Genomic DNA, 25,073 nt, shown 5'->3' on the forward strand with positions numbered 1-25,073 from the left:
CCAAAGTTCTCAGTGATGAAAGAACCCTGACTGAACGAAAGATTTTTAACCAAAATAATAACTTAAAACACTTTAACGTAAGTAAAATGCAGAGGCTTGCATGGAATTAGCTATTTTACTAGTATTTACTAGATTTACTAGTACATAATAATGCTTTTCAACTTGAATTTCCCTATAAGCAACTGAATCCCCAGGACACTGCTGAGGGTTACTGTCTCAGTACATGACCCATATAGATTAGTGAATGAACCAGTGTAGAAACAGGAGGACAATGGACCTGAGATAAAAAACCATTACAGATTACATGACACAGAAAATTCTTACAGCCCAAGCCAGCGGGCTTCACATCCTACCATTGTAATTGAGAGATTTACTGGCATTACTGCTTCCAGGTTTAATAGAAACGCCTCAGCTGGGTCGGAATAAATATCGGAATAAAGCATCATTCTACATTAAACTGTTATTTTATGACAAAAAAACCACTACTTTAAGGCATTATGAAGTACAAAGTGAGGAGAACCCTGCAGAACTGTGGTGCGGGTCTCGGCTTCCCAATGCATCTCTGTGTTCACAGATTATAGGAAAACACCAAGATTTTACACAATGATAGCATCGTTTGGGTTGGAAGGGACCCTAAAGCCCATCCAGTGCCACCCCTGCCATGGGCAGGGACACCTCCCACTGGCTCAGGGGCTCCAAGGCCCATCCAACCTGGCCTGGAACCCCTCCAGGGATGGGGCAGCCACAGCTTCCTGGGCAGCCTGGGCCAGGGCCTCACCGCCCTCAGCGTGAGGGAATTCTTCCTAATGTCCAGTCTAAATGTTTTGCCTTTCTCCCTAATGCCTCATCTAAAACTTTCCCCTTCCAATTTACAGCCATTTCCCCTCCAGGCCCTTGTGAAAGCCCCTGCCCGGCTTCCCCGCAGCGCTCCAGGCTGCTCCAGGCTCTCCCCGCGCTGAGGCCGCTCCCACCTGCGCACACGCGCTCCCACAGCCCCGCCATGACCGCCCCCCCCCCCCACCTCGCCCCCTTCCCATGGCAACGGCGCCGCCGGGGCCCGCGTTCCCTTCCGGGTCGCGGCGGGCGGGGCGAGGCGCGCGCCGCACGTGGGCAGGTGAGAGCGCGGGGGGTGCCCCGGCCCCAGGATGCGCGAGGCCGGGCGGGGGAAGGGGGGGGGCACTGGGTGGGCTTTAAGGTCCCTTCCGACTCAAACCATTCCGTGATTCTGCGGTCCCGGCGCCGGGCGGGCCGCGCCGCCGGGTCTGGGCCCGGGTTTGGGCCCCTCGCTACGAGAAGGACGTGGAGGGCGCGTCCGCAGCTGGAGAACAAGGGGGGTGGGGAGGGCGCGAGACACCGCGGACTGTTCAGTCTGGAGGAGGCTGAGGGGAGGCCTCACGGCTGCCTACAGCTGCCTGAAAGGAGCGTGGAGGGAGGGGGGTGCCTCTATCTTAGAGTCATAGAACGGTTTGGGTTGGAAGGGACCTTAGAGCCCATCCAGCTCCACCCCCTGCCATGGGCAGGGACACCTCCCACTGGATCAGGGGCTCCAAGGCCCATCCAACCTGGCCTGGAACCCCTCCAGGGATGGGGCAGCCACAGCTTCCCTGGGCAGCCTGGGCCAGGGCCTCACCGCCCTCACAGTAACATTCTAATCTAAATATTCCTAATATCTGATGTAAATGTCCCCTCTTTCAGTTCAAAACCATTACCCCTCATCCTATCACTGCACTCCCTGACAAAGAGCCCCTCCCCAGCTTTCCTTTAGGTGCCCTTTAAGTACTGGAAGGCTGCTATAAAGTCTCTCCAGAGCCCTGTCTTTTCTAGGCTAAGCCCCAGCTGCCTCAGCTTGTCCTGCTATGGGAGGTGCTCCAACCCTCTTCTGGACTCACTCTAACAGATCCATGTCCTTCCTCTGATGGACGCAGTATTTGAGGCGAGGTCTCAAGTTTTCAGTGCGGCATATGGTTCCGGTTCACTCCCTCACGGAAAGCAGATTATGGAATTGGAAAAAGTGCCTGGGACAATGAGCGATGTGGAACGGTGTCAGAGAAGACACCATCTTGTTGAAGCAGTGCACTAACATCTTCATTTCTCTTTTTAGAATGATAATAAAGAAAAAGAGAAAAGAAGTTCATGAGGAACCTATAGAGAAGAAGAAAAAGGTGAAAAGCAGTAGCAGCCAGACTGTTATTAAAGTTGAGAAAGATGTTCAAACTGTCATTAATATTGAGGACGATGACCATCTTAAGACAAAACCAGAGGTGAGGAAAAAGGAGAATTTAAAAGATGAATGTTTAGACCAATTAGAACTGAAGAAGAAGAAGAAGAAAAACAAGAGGAAAAAAAAAGACTCTGAATCTTGGAAAGAGGCACATTCAGAAAGCTTTGTGAATATAGGTGGCCATCTGGATGCAGACCCTCGAGAAGAATCAGTGCAACAAATTCTCAGAAAGAAGAAGAGAAAAGCCCGATGTCATTCCCCCTTAACACTAGAGAATAATCAGAGTAGTGACATCAAGCTTTCAGATCATCATGCAGATGGTACTAAGGAAAATGAATTTGCTTTTAAAAAAAGCAGAAAGAATACTGCTTTGAATTTGGAATTGGATGATGAAGTAGCTAAGAAAAAAAAGAAGAAAGGACTTTTTTCTTTTTCATTAGAGGACATCCAGGACAGTGAACATAAACAGTCTGAAAAAGTTTGTAAGAAACCAGACAAATACATCTCGCAAGAAAATCCTTTTACCGATGAAACCCACAGAACAGATATTACCCAGAATGATAGGGAGAGTTATGTGAGAAGAAAGAAGAAGAAAAAGAAAAATAAGTCCGACTCCTTTTTACCAGAAAATCAGGACAATATCTGTGCCGTTCCTGATAGCCTCACTACATTAATAGACTTCAGAAAAAGGCAAAAAAAGAATTCCCAGGAAACTACATTCACAAATAGAGAAGAGGAAGACACTGCTGAGTCAGGAAGTATCAGCGAGACCAAGAGGAGGAAGAAGAGAAGCAAAGATATTTCTTCCTTAACATGTGAAGATGATCAAGGCTACAGTGACAGAGTTCCTGATAAGCATCTCCCTGCACAGCAAGAAGATGAGTCTGAGGAAAAAGAGCTTTCTGGAAAAAAATGCAGGAAGAATATAAAGGACAATAATGAAGTAATCAAGAAGAAAACAAAAACTCAGAAAGAGGAAACAACACATTCAAAGATTTCTTTAAGCAATAAAAAGGATAAAGAGAGTGAAACGCAGCAAGCTGAATGTGTCATGGGGGATGCTGGAGTTTTATGCAGTCAAAGTCATATACTCTGTGACAAAAAAAGCAAAAAACGAAAAAAAGAAGAATCACAGGACTCTGCTGAAGAACCAGGTTCAAAAGCAAATTTGAAAAGGAAAAAGATCAAAAGAGAAGACACAGGGAATGAGACACTGGTAAGTTGTAAAGAAGAAGGTATCTTTGCTCCCTCCTGCTAAGGAATGGAAAGCTTTTCAGGTAGACAGTTCCCTATCTTGCAGGCTGTTCTGCCTTTTCAGACCCTGAGGTTACATTTAGGACAAGAGCACCCTAATCTGTTATTTCAGCCCATAATAGTTGTGGAAGCAAGAAAGTATTTTTTAATGCCGACTGCTGCAGTCATCTGGTGTTTCAATTGCAAAAATGTAAATTGTGTATATCGCATATTACAACTCACAGCAGGTATTGGCACAAAAATTTGCTCTTAGATTGCAATATGGCAATGCTCCTATAAAATAGAATTTTAATACCGTGGCATTTAACCTGAGCAGATTGGTAATATGGGCAGTATGAGTGCATCTAATGGTGTTTGTTGGACTGCCTCTCAAGCTTTTGCTGCTGGAATTGAGTAGTGTTAGAAACCAGGGGGAAATTTAGCCAAAACCTGTTGTCTAACTTGAGCAAAACTAGAGACAATCCTGTGTGTAGACTAGGCCTCGAGCACCGATCTATCAGGTCTGATAGAAAAATACTAAGAGATCAACCTAAACACATTTTTTTAATTAAATGAATCTGTGCAAGAAAACAGGTACAAGAGCTGTGTAAATTGTACCTGAAGGTAATGGGAACTGTAGCCAGACTGACTGTTGCAGGAAATCCCATCCCAGAGTCTTGGAGTAGGACTGTCTGAGGTGAAACCAGCATGGAGAGGAACTGATGAAAGATGTGAAATACAGAGATTTCTTCTTTGATTTTTGTTTTCCAAAACTTAAAACTATTAAGATCTAGTTTTATCGCTTTTAACTTTTTTTTTCCCAGCTTCCTTTTTTTTTATCTAATTAGTGTTATATTTTAAAGCTATTTAAGTGCCTAAGGTGGTAATGTGCCTGACCTCTGTTGTTATTGGGAATTAAGCTGCAAAATTCTCAGAAATCCAGTTGGTATCTAGCTGTATTTCTAGGTGCTTAAACAACTTTGAGAATGACTCTTTGCAAGTTAATAGGAGCTTGGTTTTATTTTCATAGGTAATGGGAATCTGCACTGTAGTTGTTTTTTATCCAGAACTTTGGATGCTTCAGTTGTTTAAAAGGCAGGTGTTAGATAATAAAGCATCATTGAAGGTTTGTGAAGTAGGGACAGAGCAGGTCACAGTGCTAGCTGCTCGCACGCACCCTTCGTGGTGTGCATTGCTTTGTTATACTCTCATAGATGCAGTCTGGAAACCTGGCAGTTTTCAGGGCTCTGTTGCTAATAATGAAATAGATGTTTATGTAAGCAGATTCTTCAGCCTTCATGGAGACCCAGAGGCTTTTCCCGCAAAGCTTTGTGATGTTTACTGCTCAGTAAGTGAGCAGATGCTTGGGGCTTTTTACTTAGGTTTCTCCTTTTGACCTTTGAAAGGACAAGGGGGTTTTATTAATGGGATATATTTTCTAATTAAATTGGCGTTGCCTTTTTGAGACTGTTGGACATGATTTGGACGCTTGCAGCAGCTCACGTGCTGTGGAGGCAAGATAAGCTAAACAATGGCAAGTAAACATGCGTGATGGTGCTGACCAATTACAGTGGAAAACATAGCAAATACCTTGCAACAACTCGGAGAAGGGTGTAGGGGGATGCATGTTTTGTTTCTCCGTCCATACTCAGGTCTGTCCTTTAACCATAAAACAACTTCAGAGAAATTCTGAAGATTGACAAGTCTGGGTAAATCAGTTCTAGAAGAACTTCGCTCCTGCCAGGCCAAAAGATGCTTTTGTAATCAGTGGCTGATAATGTCATCTTGCATTAAACTTTTCCGTAGTCCTGAACCATTTCCTAGTCTACAGTGTGTCACTACTGCATGCCTTGAAAATCATCTGTTGGGTTTGTGCAGCCAGCAGAAGAGGAAGTTTAAATGACAATGTGGAGTGATACCCACGACAGCTATTTTTCCCACTGGATGCCATTACAGTCAGCTTGGGCAGAGTGAGGAGGAAGGAGGACTTGGTTTGCCTACAGACAGTATAATCTCACTCTGTGAATGTGCTTCCCTTCCACGAAGCTGGAGGAAGATTGGCACACCTCCAGAGGGTGTAATTATTGCCACTACTGCAGTAGTCTTCCGCAGGTCAGCGACATGCTGGGAGTGAGCAGGGATGGGTGCACCCTTCCTCCTTCCTTGTCTGCCGCTTGACCTTCCAGCTGAAAAAAAAAAATACATTGCAGCTGTTTGCAGCATCCCGTCACGACAGTTTTCCTGCTTGTTCCAAGAGATCTGAAAAGACAGTACCAGGCCATCTATAAGTAAATTGAGTTGGTTGGGGTTTTTTGTTTTGTTTTTTTTGCTTTTTATCCAAGACGAGGAGCTCTCCTTAGTGCAGACAGCGTTCTCTCATTTTTAATGGTGCTGGTGCTTGTGTGTAAGTGAAATCAATGTATAAAAGGTACCTTTGGAAAACAAGGTAAATAATTCACAGCTTTAAATAGAACTGTAAACCCTCAAAAAAGTAACAGCAGCTTCTGCTGACAGAAGTATGTTACAAATCTTTTCCTTGTCTTAGTGTTCCGTGGCTATTTCATGCTTGGGTTATTGTGTTAGCTGTATCAATAGATCTTCCCTTTGGCCACCTTTTCCAGGCTGGTCTAAAGCTTATGGCTCTAATTTACAACTCTCCTGGACTTATGACTTATCCTATTACACTCGATGCCCAAAAATCATATCCTTATTACACATTCGGAAAAGAAAGGCTGATCAATGGGAACAAAAGCTACTGAAGGGCTGCACTTTTCCTGTGGAAGAGTTATTAGTGTCTGGCTGCTTGTGGACTCTGGCACTGATTTACCTTCTCCCCAGGCCATTCCTGCTGCAGCTGCTCCGTCTCCTCATATCAGCTCCCTGTTCCTGGCTCTTAGCTGTGGGACTAACACGCCATTGTAGGAGACACTTTATGTCTGTGTCACACCTCTCCCTGTGCTCTTTCCAGACTGGAATCTCCTTGAGGACCATCATCTACTCTGCATTTGTACAAGACAGAGCACAGTGCAAATGCCGCTGCCTCTGAATTGCTTCTTTCTTTTCTTTTTTTTTCCTAGATGCCTCCAGCTTGTCCTGTGCCTTCAGAGGGGCCATTCTCTTACCACCACCGTTTTAATTTTTTTAACTTTCACTCTTTCTGTCCCTTAACTCAAGTATAAATTTAAACTTCTATGAGACGAGTAATTTGAAATTACCCTGTCTGCAAATGTTACTGTATGTGCCAGCGGTGTCGTCAGGTCCACTTCAATGGGTGAATTTAAAAAAAATCTCTTATCCTCTTGAGAAAAGGATCTCTTCCTTGGGGAGAAGTCTCTCCATAGAAATATGCTGGATTAATTGGCGTTTCCCGCTTAGATCTGACTGTTTCTTCTTGCCCCAGAATAGTACTACTGTACTGCTTGATGAGTTTGCTACTTTCATGCCAGAGCTATGTAAATTCTAATTAACCAGAATGGATAAAAATACTCCTAGTAGCTTTTTCCTGTTTTACAGAAAGATGTAGAGGATGTAACTATTGTCCAGGAAAAAAAAGGAAACTGTGATGAAGTTAACATAGACAAGGTATGTCTTATTTCTGTACGGCGTAAAGCAAGTCGGTATTAAAAGTATGCATAGAATTTGTAACAAAAAAAAACCCTGCTCTGTTGCTCGTCTATGCCAAGATATCACTAGACAGAGCTCTGTTTAAAATGTTCTTTGCTTTCCATGGGTTAAGTTCAAAATGCACAACTTCGGTCAATGTCAGAAGCTCATTAGGTTAAATACAGGTTTCTTTGCCCACCTGTCAATGTTGGCAGTTTCAGCGTAGCTGTTGTTAAACATATCTGATACAGCAAAATGTTCATTTAAAATACCACTAGAAAAGTCACAGTTCTCCTGTTGACTATGTAAAAGAATCACCTGCAACTTGTTAATTATCCTTGCAAAATTCTGAAGATAAATAATTAGTTTATTCCTCCCTTATCTTTTCATTTTTTAATTAAACTTTTTAATCAAATTAACTGGAATTTAACACATAGAAGATAATATCTTGTGCTGTTTTTTCTGTGTGCTAGGTGAGGCGGCAGGCTCTGCAAGAAGAAATCGATAGAGAATCTGGCAAAACTAAGGTTTTCAGTCCCAAAGTAGAACGGGTATGTATGAATTTACACTGTGATCCGATGTAAATGCTGTGTCCCAGAGCAAGTTCCTGAAAAAAAGCACTGTACTCTGTATGTAGCTCAGGTACGTGGTTTGGCACGAGTCTGCCTTCTGACTGTCACCTTCAGGTCATGCTACAGAAGAAGTTAATGCAATCCCAACGGAGTCCAGGAGCTGAGCGGTGAACTCCAATAGCGGTTGGCATTGTTCAGGGCTCTAATTCCCACCGTCGATCCTCAGAAGCAACATTTTCTCCAGTTCCACTGGAGAATGAGCCATGGAATTGCTGCGGAAGCATTTTCTGCTTACTGTACAACATGAATATCAATAATTTTAGGCTATGGTTATAGCAGTGAGTTGTACCTGTATTGTAATCTAGGGGATTTTGCAGACATTCAGAAATGGGTGCGCATCGAAAGGTAACGGGCATGACTACTAAATCTGTGGTATTTACAGTCAGTCCTCTTCTAACTTCTGCATCTTTCCTCCACCTCTCTGACAGATGAATCTGCCTTCTTTGTTTTTGCATCCTACTCACCTGCCTCCTGACAGTACAGTACAGTAGTGGAAACTGGCGCACTATTGTTTAGTAGGGATAAGAAGATGCAGGAGGAGAAAGCTTTGCTAGTAATTCAGGATTTGTAGTTGTTACCAAGACTGCCGGTATGCCTAGAAAGTTGGAAAGTAGCTCAAAAAAATGCCAGAAACAACTCCTGTAGGTTTTTTATGTAGTGGGAGGCAGACTGTGGTAGCTCTGGAACTGTAACTGTCTAATAGTCTCTGAAGTCATTGAGAAAAAGGACGTCTTTGGCAGGGGACCTCGGTTCTTTGGTGCTGATCTGTCTCTGTCAGTTGCATGCAGAGTAAAAGCTATGGAAACTAATTCATCAGCTTCACAATGCCTGAGTTGGAAATGCTGCAGCAAAAGCTGTCTGTAGTGCCTGCCAGCAACTCACTTCAAAAAAACTACAGGGTTTGACAAGCTGTAATTATTTTTGCATCTGTGCAGATGTCTCCCATTCCAAAGGGAGGACGTGTAGGTATGTGCGCATGTGTCCATGTCACAGACTTGGGCTTACACAGCAACTTGTCTTTGAGCAAGGCAAAAATACTAAAGTATTATGGATAGCTTTCTTTTAATAGCAAGTATTCTGGTCTATGATAGTGAACAATACTCCAGTCTTGCATTTTATTTTACTTAAAAGACCCTGCTACAGCTTGCCTGCAATATTGGGTACCACGCTGTGTGCCATGTTGTCTATCTGGTGGAGAATAACTGTTTCATGCAAGCTACAACTGTTCCGTTGGATGGATTTCAGGCTTACATAAACGTCCTTTGACGTAGACAGCTCGGTCTATTTAATGAATGAACAAAAAAAACCCGTTCATTTAATATCACCCCATTTAAAGAAAGAATTGACAGAAGCAGTCCTGCCAAAAATAGTTATAAAGGACTACATAGCTCCTAGCTGTAGCTCTAATGAAACCTGTTCTCAGGTAGGCCAGAAGTTCATAAACTTTGTAAATCCTACTATGTGTCTTGGGTTATCCATAGATGGCTGAATTCTGATTTTGCTCAACCATTACTTACATTGGCTCAGAAAGGAGCCAAAACCAAAAATCCTGAAGGAGTGAACTAGTTCAAAGAATACAGTGAAAGGCAGAGTGAAGGAGTGGCAGACAGGGAGGGAGGGGATGCTTTAAGAGCACATATTTAGTCCTGGTGGATAAGAGCATGCCCTCAGTTTTTGCACCCTTGCAATATTAGTGGTAATTAGTGGGATGAGAATGCAAATATTATTTAAAAGTATAGCCAGATGAAGTGACAGAATGAAAGAGGAAGAGGATTAAGTCTGACAATTGTCTTAGAATAAGAAATGACCGGGCTTTGAAATGACTCTTTGAGATTGTCAAGTGTTATCTAGAGAGCAGAAAAGACTAGATTATTAAAGACAGAAGGAAAGGAGGTTCTGAAACTGCATTGAACTCTGTCTCCAGGTTAAATGAACAGAAATGCTAATGAAGATGCACTCATGCAGGGCTGTCATTTTTTTATCACATCCCTTGAGCAGTACTGACGATGGAATGACTGCTTCCCAGCTTCGTCAGCCCTGACAAAAAGTGGCTTCCTTGGTCTTGGTATTATTTAATTTTAGTGTTAATTTTGGTTTGCTTCACAGGATACAAAGTTCGGCCAGTGGAGTACAGCTACATTTCAAAGTTCTGAGGAAGAAACAAAGTTTTTTCGACTGATGGGTGGCTTTAAAAAGGGCTCTGTTCCTACCCAGAATCTCTCAGCAACTACAAACAAACCAAACATGGCTCTGAACAGGGAAGGGGAGGAGAAGTTACAGCAGGCTCTGAAGATGGAATTCGATAAAGCAATGGACTTGAAGCAACATAGAGGAATTGGTCTTGGATTTCAACCTGCTGCCAACAAAAAAGTATACATAGACAAATATACATCTAAATCTATAAAATTTGAAGATTAAAACTCTGAAGTAATAAATGGAATGAAAATTCAGCATGCAAATTTCACGGTCCACATCTTTTTTTAACTTGAAATATCAAGTGTTTAAGAAATTTAATTTATGAGGCGCTTTTAGTACAAGTTTTGGCATACAGCAGATTATGTGGAGCTGGGTCCTCACTCCAGCGTTTAAACAGTTAAGTTTTTGAAACTTTTAAAATCTTTTCTACAAGGCAACAGACAGCCTGCTTCACAGATTGAAGGTAGATGGGCAATGCCTGCAACAAGCTGAAACTTAGTAATTTTTTTTAAAAGGCTGATTTCATACCTTTTTTTAGCTACATCTTAGTGATTCAAAAAGATTTTTAATGTTCTGTAAAATCTTCATATTTTTACACTCAGTGAGTGGTACAAAATGATGCTTTACTTTGAAGAAACACTACTGGTGTGCCTACAAATTTGATGAGGGTAGACTTAACTCAGCAAGCAGTTTTTCAATATAAGTATTTCATTATAATAATGAATAGCGTTGAACATCCTCTGTATTTTAACTATGCTCTGGCCATTGGATTTTCAAGCAGCAGCTGTTATCTGTAAATGAAGGTAAATGCTTTCTAGATAGCAACACCAAATATATGGGGATCCAGACTTCCCAAATTACAGAAAGCAAGGTGCTTATTTTAGGAAGGTGCTTATTGGGTTCATTACACATCAGTATGAATGAAATTTCTAACCTCTGGATTTTCAGACAGCCCGCACTTACACTGGGTTTTTTTGAGTACAAAATAAGAGACTGCATTTCTGTATGCCACGTTCAGAAGTGACGGGTCCAAACCAGTCTACCCATGTCTTGCTTGAAGTTACAAAAAGAGAGTAAATCTGTCATGTATTTTATGACCGCCCAAGTCACGTGTTATGGGAGACTGTTGACAAGTGTCAGTGTAACTCTGGTTCTTGAGTAGAACAAGGTGACCATCGCTGGCGTCCGTGCCTGCTGCGATGAAATAGTGGCTGACCTGCAGGGGAAGCCCAGCCTCAGGATGAGGTTACTATCACTGCTTACCCAACTTAGTGTTTTCTGCTAAATCACCTTGCCTTTTTGATAAGATCATGCCAACTGGTCTCCTAAATGTCTTGCTCTTTTAAGGCAACCTCCTTGACAGACAGCAGCCTTTTCCAGTGGACACTCAACCTGAAAGCAGCTGCCTCCAGCAGAAAATGCACTTAACAAATCAGTAGTTCCAGTAGATTTTGAGGTGGAAGAGAAAATTATGCAGAGGCTCCAGCTTAAGCTGTTGCCATTAATCCATTCCCATACCTGGGAAAATGGAGATGCTAAGCCACTTCCTGCAGGGTCTGAACTTGTCTTTGAGGAAACCATTTCCTTTAAAGTGTCATTTAAAACCACCACTACCTCAGGGTGAGCCTGTTGCACCAGTGCTCCCAAAGCTCAGTGACTGCCTTCAGCTGGCCCTTCTAAATTTCAGCACTTGATTTACTTAATGTCAGGTAGTGGAGGTTCTGTTTTCTTTTCTGGTTTAAGACAAATGCTGAAATCGGGCCCACAGCTACTTGCCTGGCAAAAAACCCCCAGGTTAAAATAAATTAACAGGTAGAAAAATTCAACTAGTGATTTCATTTAGGAGGAGAGGGACAGCACGTACAGCTTTCTGCTGCAGAGCCAGTCTTGGATGGGTAGTGACAGGTCGTGCAGTGCCACTGATGAAGATGCTGAGGGTGAGATTGGTCCTATCCTTGCCTTTGGATAAGGACTCTTTCCTATCTACAATTGCACCACGTATACCAGTGTGTCGCTCTGCTATAGCTTTGTGGATGGCCTGGCACTTTGCTCTTGATAATACTGTGCACATGAAAATGTAGTAGTTTGAAAAACAAGATACATACCTGGGGAAAAACTGCCGGCTCTTTTCAAGTAGTCAGACTTGGTCCTGCCTGCATGGTTGCTAAACAGAGAGAAAGAGGAGGGCTAGAAGTACAGTGCTTTAACTAAAACTAACTTTGCTTTAACATAGAAGTAAGCCAAAAGCATTTTATTAGAGTGGTTATGCTAGCTTCTAAGCTAGAAGTTTATTATAGAGTTTGCTCCTGATAACTAACCAGAGTTTTCTGCCTGTCGCTGAGCATTTTTGCACTAATAAAAACAGCAGTAAAACATCTGAAAGCATTTCTCATGGCCGTTTTGTATCAATAAAGAAATCAAACTTACAGTTTGCTCAAAAGATAACAGGCAAAAATTGGTGCCTGCATGGGGAAGAGGAACGTTTGGGATATTTGTAAGCCTGCTCTAAGAGCTTCCATTTTACAGGATCTGGAACAACTCCACGCTGGGTTTCGAGCAGTCCTTTTGCCCCCAGAGGACAATTTCTGCCATACCACAGCTGCTCAGTGTGACCCACTTGGCGGTTTAGAGAGCACAGAGCTTAATCCCACTTACCCAGTTCGTGGTTTATGTTTCCAAGCCCAACAGGAAGAATCATCTACGTGCTGTTGAGAGTTGTTTTGTGCAGCTGCCGCACGAAGGAAAGCTAAATGAAAGTGGGACATGATCACATATGCAGTTCTATCATATTATCTATGTGTGCTTTATGTGGAATTATTTAAGGAATGTCAGTATAATTAAAATAGCTCTGTACTAAACGTTGGAAAGGTCTTGTATCAAGTTGATATCACTTCATAATTATCTAGTATTCCTGCAATTTCACTCAGCTTACATACACAGTCTGTACCAGGATCAAAGGGTCCTAAGGTTCAGTTCTTTACACCATTAACACAAAATAAGTATTTGCTACATACTCTGTTTCAATAACCACTGAGGAGATGAAAAGTATGCAACAAGAATGGTTTAATAATTTGGGTGGTATTTATTATCAGCTTGCCAAGTCCTTAAATGTATGGCTCTAGCAAAACTGAGTACTTCTCTAGGCTTGACAAAATAAAACATTTTTGGCAAAAATCTATTTAATATCCTTATAAGGATTTAGCTCATTAAAATACTTACCCACAAGGAAACACATCAAGAGATGCAACGTCTGAACATGGTGCCTTCCCATGTGACAGAAGTGGCAAAAGTAAAATTTTATTAGGTGTAATAGCAGTACACATAACTAAATTCCACCAGGGTAAGGTGATAAATTTGTATACACAAAGAAATTCCCCCAGAACAAACAGAAGAGCTGTAAATTGTTTTATTCAGTGATAGTGTACTTTGCAAACATAGAGTACTTTGCATACATTTCCATTTTCCAGACAGCACTTAAAGATTCCTTCCATTTTACAAAACACCAGTGGACTAAAATGAAAGCATAAACCTGTCTGTGAAAATGTATTGTAGAAATTAGAATGGTAACACCGCGGCCATTTTTCTCTTTTACTGGAACTGACCAAACAAATGTTGGTGGCACCCTAAAGCAGAAAGATGACTTAGTAGAATTAGTATATCGAAATACTTCTTTCTACACAGGAGAAAGAGTATTTTGCTAGCGGGATGAAGTTTGGAGGCTGTGAATTGATCCGTGCAGATTATCTTTTTCCTTTGTTGCTAAAATGACAACAGATTAAATTTCAAAAGGCTTTTGCAGCCACAGAGATTCAAAACACCCTTTACTGAATCTGAAACAGCATTTAAAGTAAGAATATAGTGGTAAAACTGAAAACAGAAATTTAGGTTCAGTTATTGCACTCAGAACAGTTTTACCTTTACCTGTGTCCAAGTAAATCTGTCACAGTAAGTAAAAAGTACACTAAACTCCAGTCAAAATCTAGATCAGTGATTTTTGGCCTTGGCTACATGCTTTCTTGTACAGCTGACTCCTTGGAAAAGAGGCATTCATCAGGTCCTGGACTGCAGAGGAAGAAGCCGAAGGGCCAAGTCTGAGAAGTGACTCATTTCAGGTTGTTTGCTTCGCCTCTTGATGTATTCTAGAGTTCTCGCCTGGGTGTGAAAAGAAAGATATTTTTGAGATTTTTAGTCTCTTTGTCTTTTCTCATTTCACCAGCTACCATTTAATCTGTGTGAAGGGGTCTTGATAGACACACTCATGATTTTCCCTAAATTTCACTGCCTACATGAGCACTTGCATTTCTTACTGCAGAGTTATGTATATGTGTCATAAAGGCTCCAGAACGCCCTCTTCCCAAGGTTACACACACCGTGCAGTTCCTACGCTATCTCTTAAAGACAGTGTTCTGTACTGAAAAGAAGCTACAGCACCCAATATTTCCAGGTTCCCTAATGCATGAAATACATTTAAAAGTGCTAGAAAGGTATTAGGAAGATATATACCACTTCAAATAAAAGAAGCTGTTTATCATCAAGAAGCATTTAAAAAATAAGGGGGTTTTGTTATTTTTTTTTTAAAGACAGCAACTTACAAAGTGATTAGGTTTATTATTCAGGTCAAGAAAATGTTACTTTTTCCCAAATAAGGAGATGAGAAAGATCTTAAGAACTGAATTTCTCTGCATTATCTGTTTTTTCTTACCATAGTCTTGGTGTCAGCATAGCCATGTTTCTGAGCAGTATTCCAGAGATGGACTGAAAGCTGGTTTAGTTTGTTGTTTCGCAGATCCCCATGAGCTAAAATAGTGTTAAAGAAATAGAGTGCCAACTGGGTCTGTCGCTTTAGGGCCTATAATAAAAAAAAACAACAAACTCCTATATTACCATATAGTCATCTCAAAATATCCAGCAGAACCTCACTGGGTTCTCTGAACTCTTAGAGGTGCAGACACTCATTCTGTAATACACAGCAATAATTACAGACACAAGAATACAGGTGTAGTAAATAAAAAGAAAAGTGGTTATGTGTAAATGCTTAAATATTACTGTAGTATTTCTCTTGCAGGACTGGCATCCTTCAGGGAAAAACAGATGTAGAGGTAGGCCATGTTTTGCCACACGATTCACAAGGCTTCCTGCCACACCAGCATGTATCCTGGATTAACAAAATAACCTGTATTACCTATATTTTTTTTTTCCCACTGATCATCTAATGCCTATGTGTCTTCTGCTGAATACAAACTTCAAAGAGGTTCCTGGGTATTGCTTGGAGGTTTCCTCACAAGAAGTGTGACAGTTAAATTATTGGGCAGAATGCAAAAGCAGCCGTACTCCAGTCTGAATATTAACTAGCAAGGCAGTATCAATGTAAATACAAAACCCATTCTTTAAAATGAGGATGGCATTTTGACAAATTTGAAAGGGGTACTTCGAAAAGGATCTATAAACACATTAAAAAACTGGAAGAATGAGATGCACACTAACTCACATTGTATTGAGGTAGGTATAACAGTCAGGATTTTGGCATCTAGTCATCAGTTACACAATGCAAAGTGAAGAGAGCGGCAGGCTCAGGTATGAAGTTGTAAATCCCACCACGTCTGAAAACAGGAAGAGTCAGACAATGCTTCACATGATGAATAGGAATGTTCGTGTAACGTGGCACCGGCCTCCAACCCAAGGGAGACATCTATGCCAGCATGCGGCCAAGCCTGCAGACGTAACTGAGATTGAATTGTGGGTGGCACTCCAACTCACAGGATGTTTTCACAGGCAGCCAAGAAAAAGCAACAGCTCAGCTATTTGGCAACCATATACATCATGGGACTAGCAATTCCCACACCAAAAAGAACTGCCAGCCTTCTAGGCAGCACACCTTCCATAATCTTAGGAATAACGCTGATGACAGTTTAAGAAATAAGAAACTAGATCATCCCAGAATGTGACCCCCTTGTGTCCTTGCCCCTCCATCAAAGTGCAAAACAACATCCAAATTTCCTATAGCGTAACAGAAACAAATACCATCTTTCACAGAACGGATCATGTAACGTATTGTACAAAATTCCAACAAGCAATTCAAATATTTATTCCTGTCTTTTGCCAGACACCTGTGTCTGAAGGACTCCTTGAGCCTCCTCTCAGAAAAGCATTTGTGCATTCTGATACATTGCTCCTCTGAAGGTGTGTTCAGCCTCCACCTGCACCCACATACAGCTTTAAATTTACCAGCTCTGATACTTCCTAACAGGCAGTCTGTGGCAGCGCAGGGCTCAGCACGGGCTGTAAAGCTCCTCTAGGGTACTAAATACGTCAGTCTAGGCCAAGGCTCCATGCTGATATAGCATCGGTTTGCTACTATTACCTCAACTATCTAGCCCATAATTAGTTCCAGCACCGCTCTGATGGTTACATCTTCATGATCTAAATCTAGGTTTTCCTAAAGAAAGCCATGACAGGCAGCCTTGGTTTTCCTTAAAAGCTCACGTGTGAAGCCCTTCGGGAACCTTTTAACATCTGCTAGTTCACTGGAAAGGATGACGAGCTGCATGGGACAACTCTCATCACACAACTGTCCTACCGTGGGATAACTGAAGCACCTAGCACCAGCGGCAGCTCATACAAGCTCATTTATAATAGAAGGAAATCATGTTTCTATGAAAACACCAAGAACTAAGCTGCAGCTAGGAAACATATACCACACAAGAGGATGCATATGACCTAATTCACCACTCCTCTGATCTCTGAGATGGTCAGAAGAGAAAGCGCTTTCTTTTGCATACAATCCTTGAAAGAGCAGTTCAGAACCACCATCTGGAGTACTAAGAGTCTCAGTGACGGCTGGCTCAGGGGGCAGTAACACACTTCTTGGTTAAGGCAGGCTAAAATATTTTACTCCTAGCTCTCTACTGTCACCATGGTAGTTCACCTCTTATTTCAGAGTCCTTCATCTGTTTTTAAAGCTCTTGGCACAGTGCTGCTCATATTAGCTTTATCTCCCTCTAGAGTTAATCCAATGAAGACATGCTCCATGTGGAACTCATGGTTCCTGGAGGACTAGACCATACTTTCCAAAGTCATACTCAGTAATTCTACTGTTGGCCAATAGAAGAATCCCAATTAATTTTTTTTTTGTTTCCACCATTTACGAAATATCTTACAAACATGCAAAAGCTATGTTCCAAATCAAGCTATTTCTAGTCCTTAAATTCATCCAGCATGCCAGAAACAATGGTGCAATAACATTATTATTCTGGGAGTAGGACTCTCCCACTTGGAGACAAGTGGACTTGATAGGTACTCACCAGCCATAGTTCCTCACCACAGTGCACCGAACCTCCTGCTGAGCACTCAGCAGGCAAACTGCAAGCGTGCCAAAACAGGCACCCCCACCATCTGCAGTGTATTCTGGAAGCAGGGTAATTCCCTTGCCTCTCTCCTCTCAAAGAGGAACAAAATATTTAACCACCTTCAAAAAGCCTTGGCCAATGACAGAAAACCCTTCAGGTTCAGCAACCTCTTCTGAATTTAAAATACACCCACAAACGGAGAATTCTGTCCAACTTTGCTTGTAGTTCAGTATTCAAACACATGTGAAATCAACTGAAGTTTTTGTAAGTTTACATAGAAATAAAAATCAGCTGTGTTGAAAGGAGAAGCCTCAAGAACAGGCCCAGGCATTCCTTTCTACTTCTCCATTTTTGATGCTTACTATAAAAAGTCCAGTATCTCTCATATGGTAGATGGGAAGACTGCCACTCTAACATAGCACTGCCAAGGACATAATAACATGCTCTTAATGTTTTGGATCAAAAGTGGTTGTCTATATAAAACATACTCCACCATGATACCCATCACTGAGTAGCAAGAGGCAAGGTATTTAAATTCCTAAGAAACCTGGAGCATAAGATTGGTCTTCCACTCACATAAAGACAGAGAAGATTCACTGATACACGCTATCACGAACAAAACCAGCTTAAACTCCACAGAACTGTCCAGAAACAAAGATTTTCAATCAAACACTGTAGCATAAATGAAGCATCCTCTAATATTGCAAAACATTCACGCTGTGTTAACATAAGATGCATTGTTCTCTTCCAAATTGCCATGTTGGTGAAAGCATTGTATTGTGAGAAAAATGTATTTTCCTTTATAGCTTTTAAAGGAAATGAACCAATAAAAACCCACTGTCATCAGAGGCTTACTCATTTAAATGAGCACCCAAGCAGATGAATAATAAAAGGTCACCAGTGCTGAAGCAATCTAAACACCATAGTGATTTTATGATCAGTTCTACTTCAGCACAAATGAAGGTCTCTGACAAAATTCTCATCACTTCTTTCCACAGCAACAACAGCATCCTCAGAAAACTATTAATTCTTATAAAACAATTGTAATGTAAATCTCTCAGACTTTTAAGCTCAACAAAGCAAAATAAAAGCTCCCTCCCTTTATAAATAAGTATGGACAGAGAAGTAAATTCAAGATCACAGAGGCAAAGGCAGGGCAAGGACCTATATCCATGCTGTTTAGCTTTAAATCCAGTTTTCTGTGCAACAACTGCTTTGGTGAAATAACACGTTATCTCATTACTCAAAGCATTAAGCTTGAAAGTAGGAAAAAAAAAAAAATCTTTCCGAAAACACAGATTTCAACCCCCACAAACATCACCACCCACATAACTCCGTACAGAGTCAGATGCAAAAAATCCTCAATATGCAACACACAGTCCTGAAAACACTGTTAAAAATCTCCTTCCAATATCCATTTGGGCATTCTTAGCCATACATGAATGGTTGTTTTCTGCTATTGCTGTTCTGGAAAAGAACTGCTATTCACTGTGGTGATGTGTACAATGATGTAGAGCATTTCAGCAAAGGATTTATTCAGCTTGCATCTCTACTGTTGCTCAAGGAAGGATAAACAGAACAGCAAAAGCAGAGAAAAGGCTAAACGTAGCACAGTGTCCTCCAACTCTATCACTTAACACATTTGGTCTTGGCAAACACTACAGGCTATGATGCAAACAGGCTCTTTAGAAAATTCCACCAAATTGATCGTTCTCTGCCCTCCCGTTTCAGTCTACAAGCCACAAGACTCTATCAATATGCAGCAGTTCAGTGAGGGGTGATTAAGAAGCTATGGAGGAGTTCAATCGCAGATACAGGTCCATTAGCAGAACAGTAAGTTCTCCAACACTGAAAACATTAGTCACCTGCCTTATACATACAATCCATTAAACTACACTTGATCTTTCAGAGCCTCTGAACTCCAATCAAGAAATCCAATAAGCTGCCTAGAATCTTCCTTATTTTATATTGAACAAATATAACCTTGTACTAAAAACACGGTAAAGTGAAAACACTTTTTGCCTCCCTCTGTAACTCTCTCCTGACTTCATCCTAGCATCTGAGATCCAAAACTTTTACAAATTAAGGACAGTTTCCACTGTATTTTACCCTGTAATAGACTCACTGGGAATTCTCATTTCACCCATTATAGAACTGTACATCTCAGGCTACTGTTAACGTCACTGGCAAGAAAACACAGTTTATTTACATAAAGAGAAAGCAGACAGACAGGTGGAAACAACAGGAAGAATGGGCACAGAGCAGATTTTAGGCATAACTATATTGTAATCAAAGAAGTGTGACTGAGGCACTCTCTCAAGTTCTCTAGCATAGGCCAATGGTTACAACACCAGCCTCATGGTGCCAGAAGGGCTCTCATAAGAAAAAATGTTATTCCACACTCATGATATTTCCATAACCAATCTACATCAGGACTGTTAATTTAAAAAAACTAGTTAATTTAAAGCTAACTCTAACCTCGCTATGCTGTTCTGCAATCATAATTCTGTCCTGCAGCAGAATCACATCCTGTAGCGGTGCACCAAAATCAATAGCACAGAGCACACCAGAGTAGCTTCCATCGCTTGTCATTTCTAGGAATAGTATACAGCTAAGCAGGGCACTTTAGTCTGCATCTTAAAAATGTATCATAATTGCTACGTGCTCTTTTTCACATCATTAAGTCTTTCCACCATAAGCCTGCCTACATGATCGACTTACTTTTTAAACAAGTACAATCACCTAATTTCCTCTCATCATAAGGGTTCCTGAAGCTTTCTAAAAAGCCAGTGCCTGGTCAAAAAGGTGGCCCGTTTATCCAATTCCAAAGTAATTTCGGTTTTGTATTGAATTAAGGAGAGTAAGAACATACCTCTTCTTTTCCAAGGGTTTTCAGATGTTCCAAGATCTGTGCTACCACTGTTTCACACAGTTTATTAATTTCAGCCAGGAACTTGGAGTCTCCACCATACAGGGCATCATTGGAATCAACTGCAGAGATGAATTCAAGCTTAGGTCTGGCTAGAGAGTTCTGCGTTTGTTTGCTACTGAAAACACCAACTATTTACAGAAGACCAGGTCTGGAAGTTATAAGATGACCCTCCTCCACGAAACACAAACAGAACAATTTTGTTTAAGAGCCTACCACTTGGTTGCCTACTATGTCCTCTTGATTTTAGGAACAAAACACTGAAAATAATCTTCTATCTTAAAGTCAGTCCTGTACACCTGGATACAGCTGGGTTCAAAAATATTTGCTAGATTTAAATGCAAAGAAGCATATGATGTCAATTTTCACTTTTTCAAGAGAGATTGATTCCTACTCCCAACAGTTTATGGTCATCATTTTCAAAGGCAGCAGGACTGAGCCAAACTATTTGCCTTACTTAGTGAAAACAACATTTTCAAAGGAAACTGCATTTTTTTTTTTTACCCTAAAATCCCAAGGTCCTGGAAAGAAATTCAAGAAGTGCACTTTCAATTTTGAAGACCTCGAAGGATTTTTTGGAGGGAAAAAGCTCTTGAATATTTTAAAGCTGACAGAACTGTGATTTTAAACATGTGCTTTGGCCTCATTTATTAATAACGTGTTACTAAGAAGCTAGTTACAAGAAATTTTTAGGATTAAGTGTAGGTTTAAGAAAACCTTTCATACATATAAAGTTCTAATATTTAACTGAAAAGTTCACGGTTCTAAGTATTTGCACCAAGACCATCAGGAACAAATCGAGTAAACCAGTCTGTGCAGATTCACTTTACAGAACAGACTGTACGTCTGTTTAGCTGCCACTTCCTGTGATTATTTTAAGTTACAATATCTGGACCTGCAAAGGAAAAGAATCCATTCTGTAAGAATGACTACCACTGATTTTCCTTAACTAGGTACGGTGATGACACAATACTGCAAAATAAAATAGAACACAAGGATCCGGAGCCACCTTTCCGTATTACCTTTATCTACATGGTAGATATATGTTTCTTGAGTCATTGCAGACAGCAGATGCAAAACATTAGTATAAATCCTTTCTTTGTCATCGCTGTTATCCTCCCAAGTATAATCCTGGATCACATTTAGTAATCCGCGCACAAGAAATAACACTCCTTGTTCTGGATGGTCCTACAGAAAACAAAAAAGATAAGTCAAAACCACCATTACAGCAACCCCAAAACAAAAATGGGATTATTTGTACTCATTCAGGGGTTTAGAGGAAACCATAAGGAATGGTTCAGTGAGGAGGAACAACCTACTTTCTCCAAGAACAAATGAATGAACCTCTAACTTTCCCCACACACTCCCCGCTCAGAGAGGGCCGGAGCTGTTAACAGAGGGAGGCAAAATCTTTTTTAGGGTTTCCCTGCAGTGAAATCTTACGAGTCAGAAGCCTACCTTTCTTCTCTACAGTCAATAAGATACATCAGCTATGTAAAAGTTTTATCTTAGGTTGTCCACATTAGTTTACAATTTTTCCTACATCTTTTAGCTACAGCTGAAAATATAGGATGGAAAATTACATGATATCCATACAATACCACTTTTCTGCGAAGATGTAGTAAACCACTAAATTATGTTTGCACAAATAAATGATGGCAAGAGTGCGCGATGCTACTGAGAGATGCAGTGCTGTACCTCCACTTCCAAAAAACTATTCTTCCCCCTCATTTTGTATCGGAGTTATTTTGCAGTCAATGAGTAGAATGCTTCAGCTTAACCACAGAAAGGTAACAGGAATGGCAAAATGCTAAACAGGAACGGCAACATTCTAAACAGGAATGGCAAAATGCTCTACTAGCCTCTGTCCTATTCACACACACAAACTTACCGGGACAACTAATAATGTGGAAAAAAAATTACAAAGGAATTCCAAAAGGAAGGCATCAGAAGGTCTCATCTTTCCATCTATGCTGATCATTTTTGGCACGTCAGGAACAAGGCTCACTGCAGCTTTGAAAAAGGCATCAGCTACAAAATAAAAATGTAGTTGCTGTATTATCACTCCAGCTGCGATGGCAGTCCTGCCTGTGATCCAACGACTGCTTCAAGTTTGTTTCAAATACACTACAGAAAATGAACGTATGTTTAACAGCAAAGAATCTCAAGACTCAGCAGTCAAAATACAGGGTAATTCAAGTGCTGGTGTTTTTCCAGAAGTTCTCACAACACTCAGCACTTCTGAAATTATAATTCTCCATTGCTTAACATGAGGACGGAATTGTTTCAAATATACTGTATACATCATAAAAAAGACTTAGCACACAATTAAAAAATGACTTATCTAAAGAAATGCTTATGACAGGAGAATAGAGAATCCAAGGGGGGGGCTGGAGAAAGCAGATTGGATCTCGCTAACTTGTTAATGAATTAATTCACAAAGGTTGTCAAAGTTATAAGGAAGTATGGACAACGTCATTTCTCCAAGTATTTACAGTCATTAAAAGTAAAATACTGATATAATATCAGACCCTGAGGCATTGCTGGTTACCTAGACAAAATTTTCTTTCCAAGAATCATAATGCAGGAACTGCAAAAGCCATACACCATCATGATCCTGGCAAAATAGCTATTCAGAGGTTTTTCCTAATTCTTGATTATGTCCCTAATCCTAAAAAAAAAAACCCAACAACAAACAAACCAAACACTAGAACATCTATTCCTCAGTTTATTAAATTAATATTCAGAAATTAAAACCAACAATATTTTCCCTCTTACTTTAGAAGACCTCCTAGATACACTAAGAGTTCTCAAAAAAATTCTGACAGCAACATTCTTTTGCACTTTCTTGGCTGCATTTCAAAATATCCAAATCCCACCGAAGGCGTTTAGCCATATACTCTGAGCATCCTTCAGAATTAATACTGCATCTTTATGTTACAGGAACAGAGACTGAGGCCATGAAATCAAATTTGAGCAAAATGAGAAAAGAGAATTCTTGCTGAAAGCCAAGAGGTGTGACACGGCTGGGCCAGAGATACCACTGCAGGCATGCACGGGCATTTCCAGAAGCGCAGCTTGCTCTGGAAAAATTCAATTGAGCACATGAGATTCCAAGCAAATCTGCTAAATATAGTACCAACTGATATCCAATTTAAGCTTATGAGGAATACCACAGAAACATGTGCTCTGGAAAAACTGTAATTCTTCTGACTCTTATTTCTTTTCAGCACACGAGTGCTCAAACCTCTCTGAAGTTTTCAGTGCATTTAATGCATTCAATCATCATAGCTCCTTTCATTCTGCACATTTATTCTGAGGTGAAATAATGTTTGTTATATATTTCAAACGACATATAAATTTACACTGCCAACCAAAAGGAAGGTAAGTAATCTTTGAGCTTTATTAGGGGAAGGAAAGCAGCAGCAGATGTACATTTTAGCATCGCTGTCACTTCCACAGTTGTCTCATCAGGAAAAGAACGCAGGCCCCACATCACCATATAATCAAAACATGTGACAAGACAAATGAAAAGAACTGTGCCTCAGAAAATAGTCTGCATACCAGCATGCTCACGTCTGTGTAAAGAATACTGCTGCTTTCTAAAGTTATTTCATAATGGGACAGGAACGATCTATGCAGCAATCAGTCTCCGCAATGAAAGAAAAGAGCTGCAAAGTAGCTCACCTGAATTCACTGCCTGCTCTCCCAGCAATCACAGCCCAAGACATTCTCCCCTAAACGTTTGCCTTAGCACAAAACTGAAACCTCTTATCTTTGCTATGAGTAACTGCAATTTGATTCAATTTACTCTTCTTGACCTCCCCCTGTCGCTCTAAATGCGAGCTGCCCTCTCACACGGTTGAGCACCTTCAGACGCGGTCTCCCTCGGTAGACCTGCCGGTCAGAGTCACAGCCCAGCTCCTCTTCAGGTGGCAGCCGGTGGCAACGAGGAGAGACCCAGCCACACTACAGCTGGCTGGCCAGGTCCTGCCCTCGCTGCAACAAGATCCTCTATGCTACCATCTTTTTCCCTCTTATCCACGGCTGTCACATGGCTGCTGCTTCCCTGCCGTCTCCAGGTGCCTGCTGTCCTCTCGCCGCCGCCGCGCAAGTCCCCCTGCAAATCTCCCTCACTGCTGCTGCCTCAGCACTTGCCCCCATGCTTTTAATTCTTCTTCCTTGCCTCATTCCCCCTGTCCCCCGCAATGCAGCAGGGCAAACCAAAAAAGCAAGAAAGCATAAAAGCAGTTAGTTGCATTTTCTGTCAGAGACGTGCATATTTTACTTAGGTACACCCAGAAGTACCGGCAAAGGATGACATGTTCGTTCTGCTACAAATTCAGCCAATCTATGCTAACCACAAAACGGTTCTTATGCTGGAAGAGTAAAAGCACATTCATCCAAGGTATATGTCCTTTGCAAGAAGGAAAAATAAGGTAAACTACATCAATGCAAAGGTTTTATTAGAGACTGCAGAAAACTAACTGTCCTCCAAACATCAACCCCCTATTCACTTTTAGAGAGCTGTCAGAGTATGCATCACCACGCTCTGAGTTTGGAGGAAAAGTTCACTAAATGGGCTGTCACAAAGTGCTGACTATTTTCTAAAGTATGAAGTAAGCATTGGTATTTAATTCTGAATTACACTAATGATGAGGTTATGCAACAGTGCTTTCTCTATACCATTTAAAAGTCAATTTATAAAGCTATTACTGTACAGATGCTTTAAGAGAAAACCACACACCTGCTTTTCTTGGCTTCCAAAAGGTATAAGGAATCACTTAAAAAGCACTGAAAACCACAACAACATTACGTTCTTGATTAAAAAAAGATTAAAAAAGCTTCTTCCGAAGAAGACTGTTGTGTTATCTGCCTGAAGTATGATACTGCTTCTAAGGTGAGTGACTGTT

The 25,073-nt window shown here is 41.1% G+C and overlaps 3 protein-coding genes across 4 annotated transcripts in view; 1 reads left to right on the top strand and 2 right to left on the bottom strand.

Annotated features, from left to right (window-relative positions):
- IQCK (IQ motif containing K) overlaps window positions 1–1,004 on the bottom strand; it is a 37,081-nt gene extending 36,077 nt beyond the window's left edge. The window contains exon 1 of the mRNA XM_054080377.1: window positions 972–1,004. Within this exon, the coding sequence (XP_053936352.1) occupies window positions 972–1,002 (31 nt within the window). The 5' untranslated portion in view covers window positions 1,003–1,004. The remainder of the gene's footprint in view (window positions 1–971) is intronic.
- Window positions 1,005–1,087: 83 nt separating this feature from the next.
- KNOP1 (lysine rich nucleolar protein 1) lies at window positions 1,088–12,610 on the top strand. Its single transcript, XM_054080360.1, has 5 exons — window positions 1,088–1,114; window positions 2,102–3,437; window positions 6,968–7,036; window positions 7,531–7,608; window positions 9,796–12,610. Exons 2-5 carry the CDS (start codon window positions 2,103–2,105, stop codon window positions 10,105–10,107), a joined length of 1,794 nt encoding a protein of 597 aa, XP_053936335.1. The 5' UTR covers window positions 1,088–1,114; window position 2,102; the 3' UTR covers window positions 10,108–12,610.
- Window positions 12,611–13,287: 677 nt separating this feature from the next.
- The window catches only part of VPS35L (VPS35 endosomal protein sorting factor like), a 49,543-nt gene continuing 37,757 nt past the window's right edge, over window positions 13,288–25,073 (bottom strand). The window contains exons 27-31 of one of the 2 annotated variants that reach the window (XM_054080355.1): window positions 22,052–22,191; window positions 21,183–21,348; window positions 20,104–20,222; window positions 14,588–14,734; window positions 13,288–14,037 (exon numbers count right to left, since the gene is read on the bottom strand). In XM_054080355.1, coding sequence (XP_053936330.1) covers window positions 13,936–14,037; window positions 14,588–14,734; window positions 20,104–20,222; window positions 21,183–21,348; window positions 22,052–22,191 — 674 coding nt within the window. In that variant the 3' untranslated portion in view covers window positions 13,288–13,935. The remainder of the gene's footprint in view (window positions 14,038–14,587; window positions 14,735–20,103; window positions 20,223–21,182; window positions 21,349–22,051; window positions 22,192–25,073) is intronic. The other variant, XM_054080356.1, reaches the window with a different exon arrangement.

This window comes from Cuculus canorus, chromosome 15 (genome assembly GCF_017976375.1).
Source record: "Cuculus canorus isolate bCucCan1 chromosome 15, bCucCan1.pri, whole genome shotgun sequence".
NCBI classification, from domain to species: domain Eukaryota; kingdom Metazoa; phylum Chordata; class Aves; order Cuculiformes; family Cuculidae; genus Cuculus; species Cuculus canorus.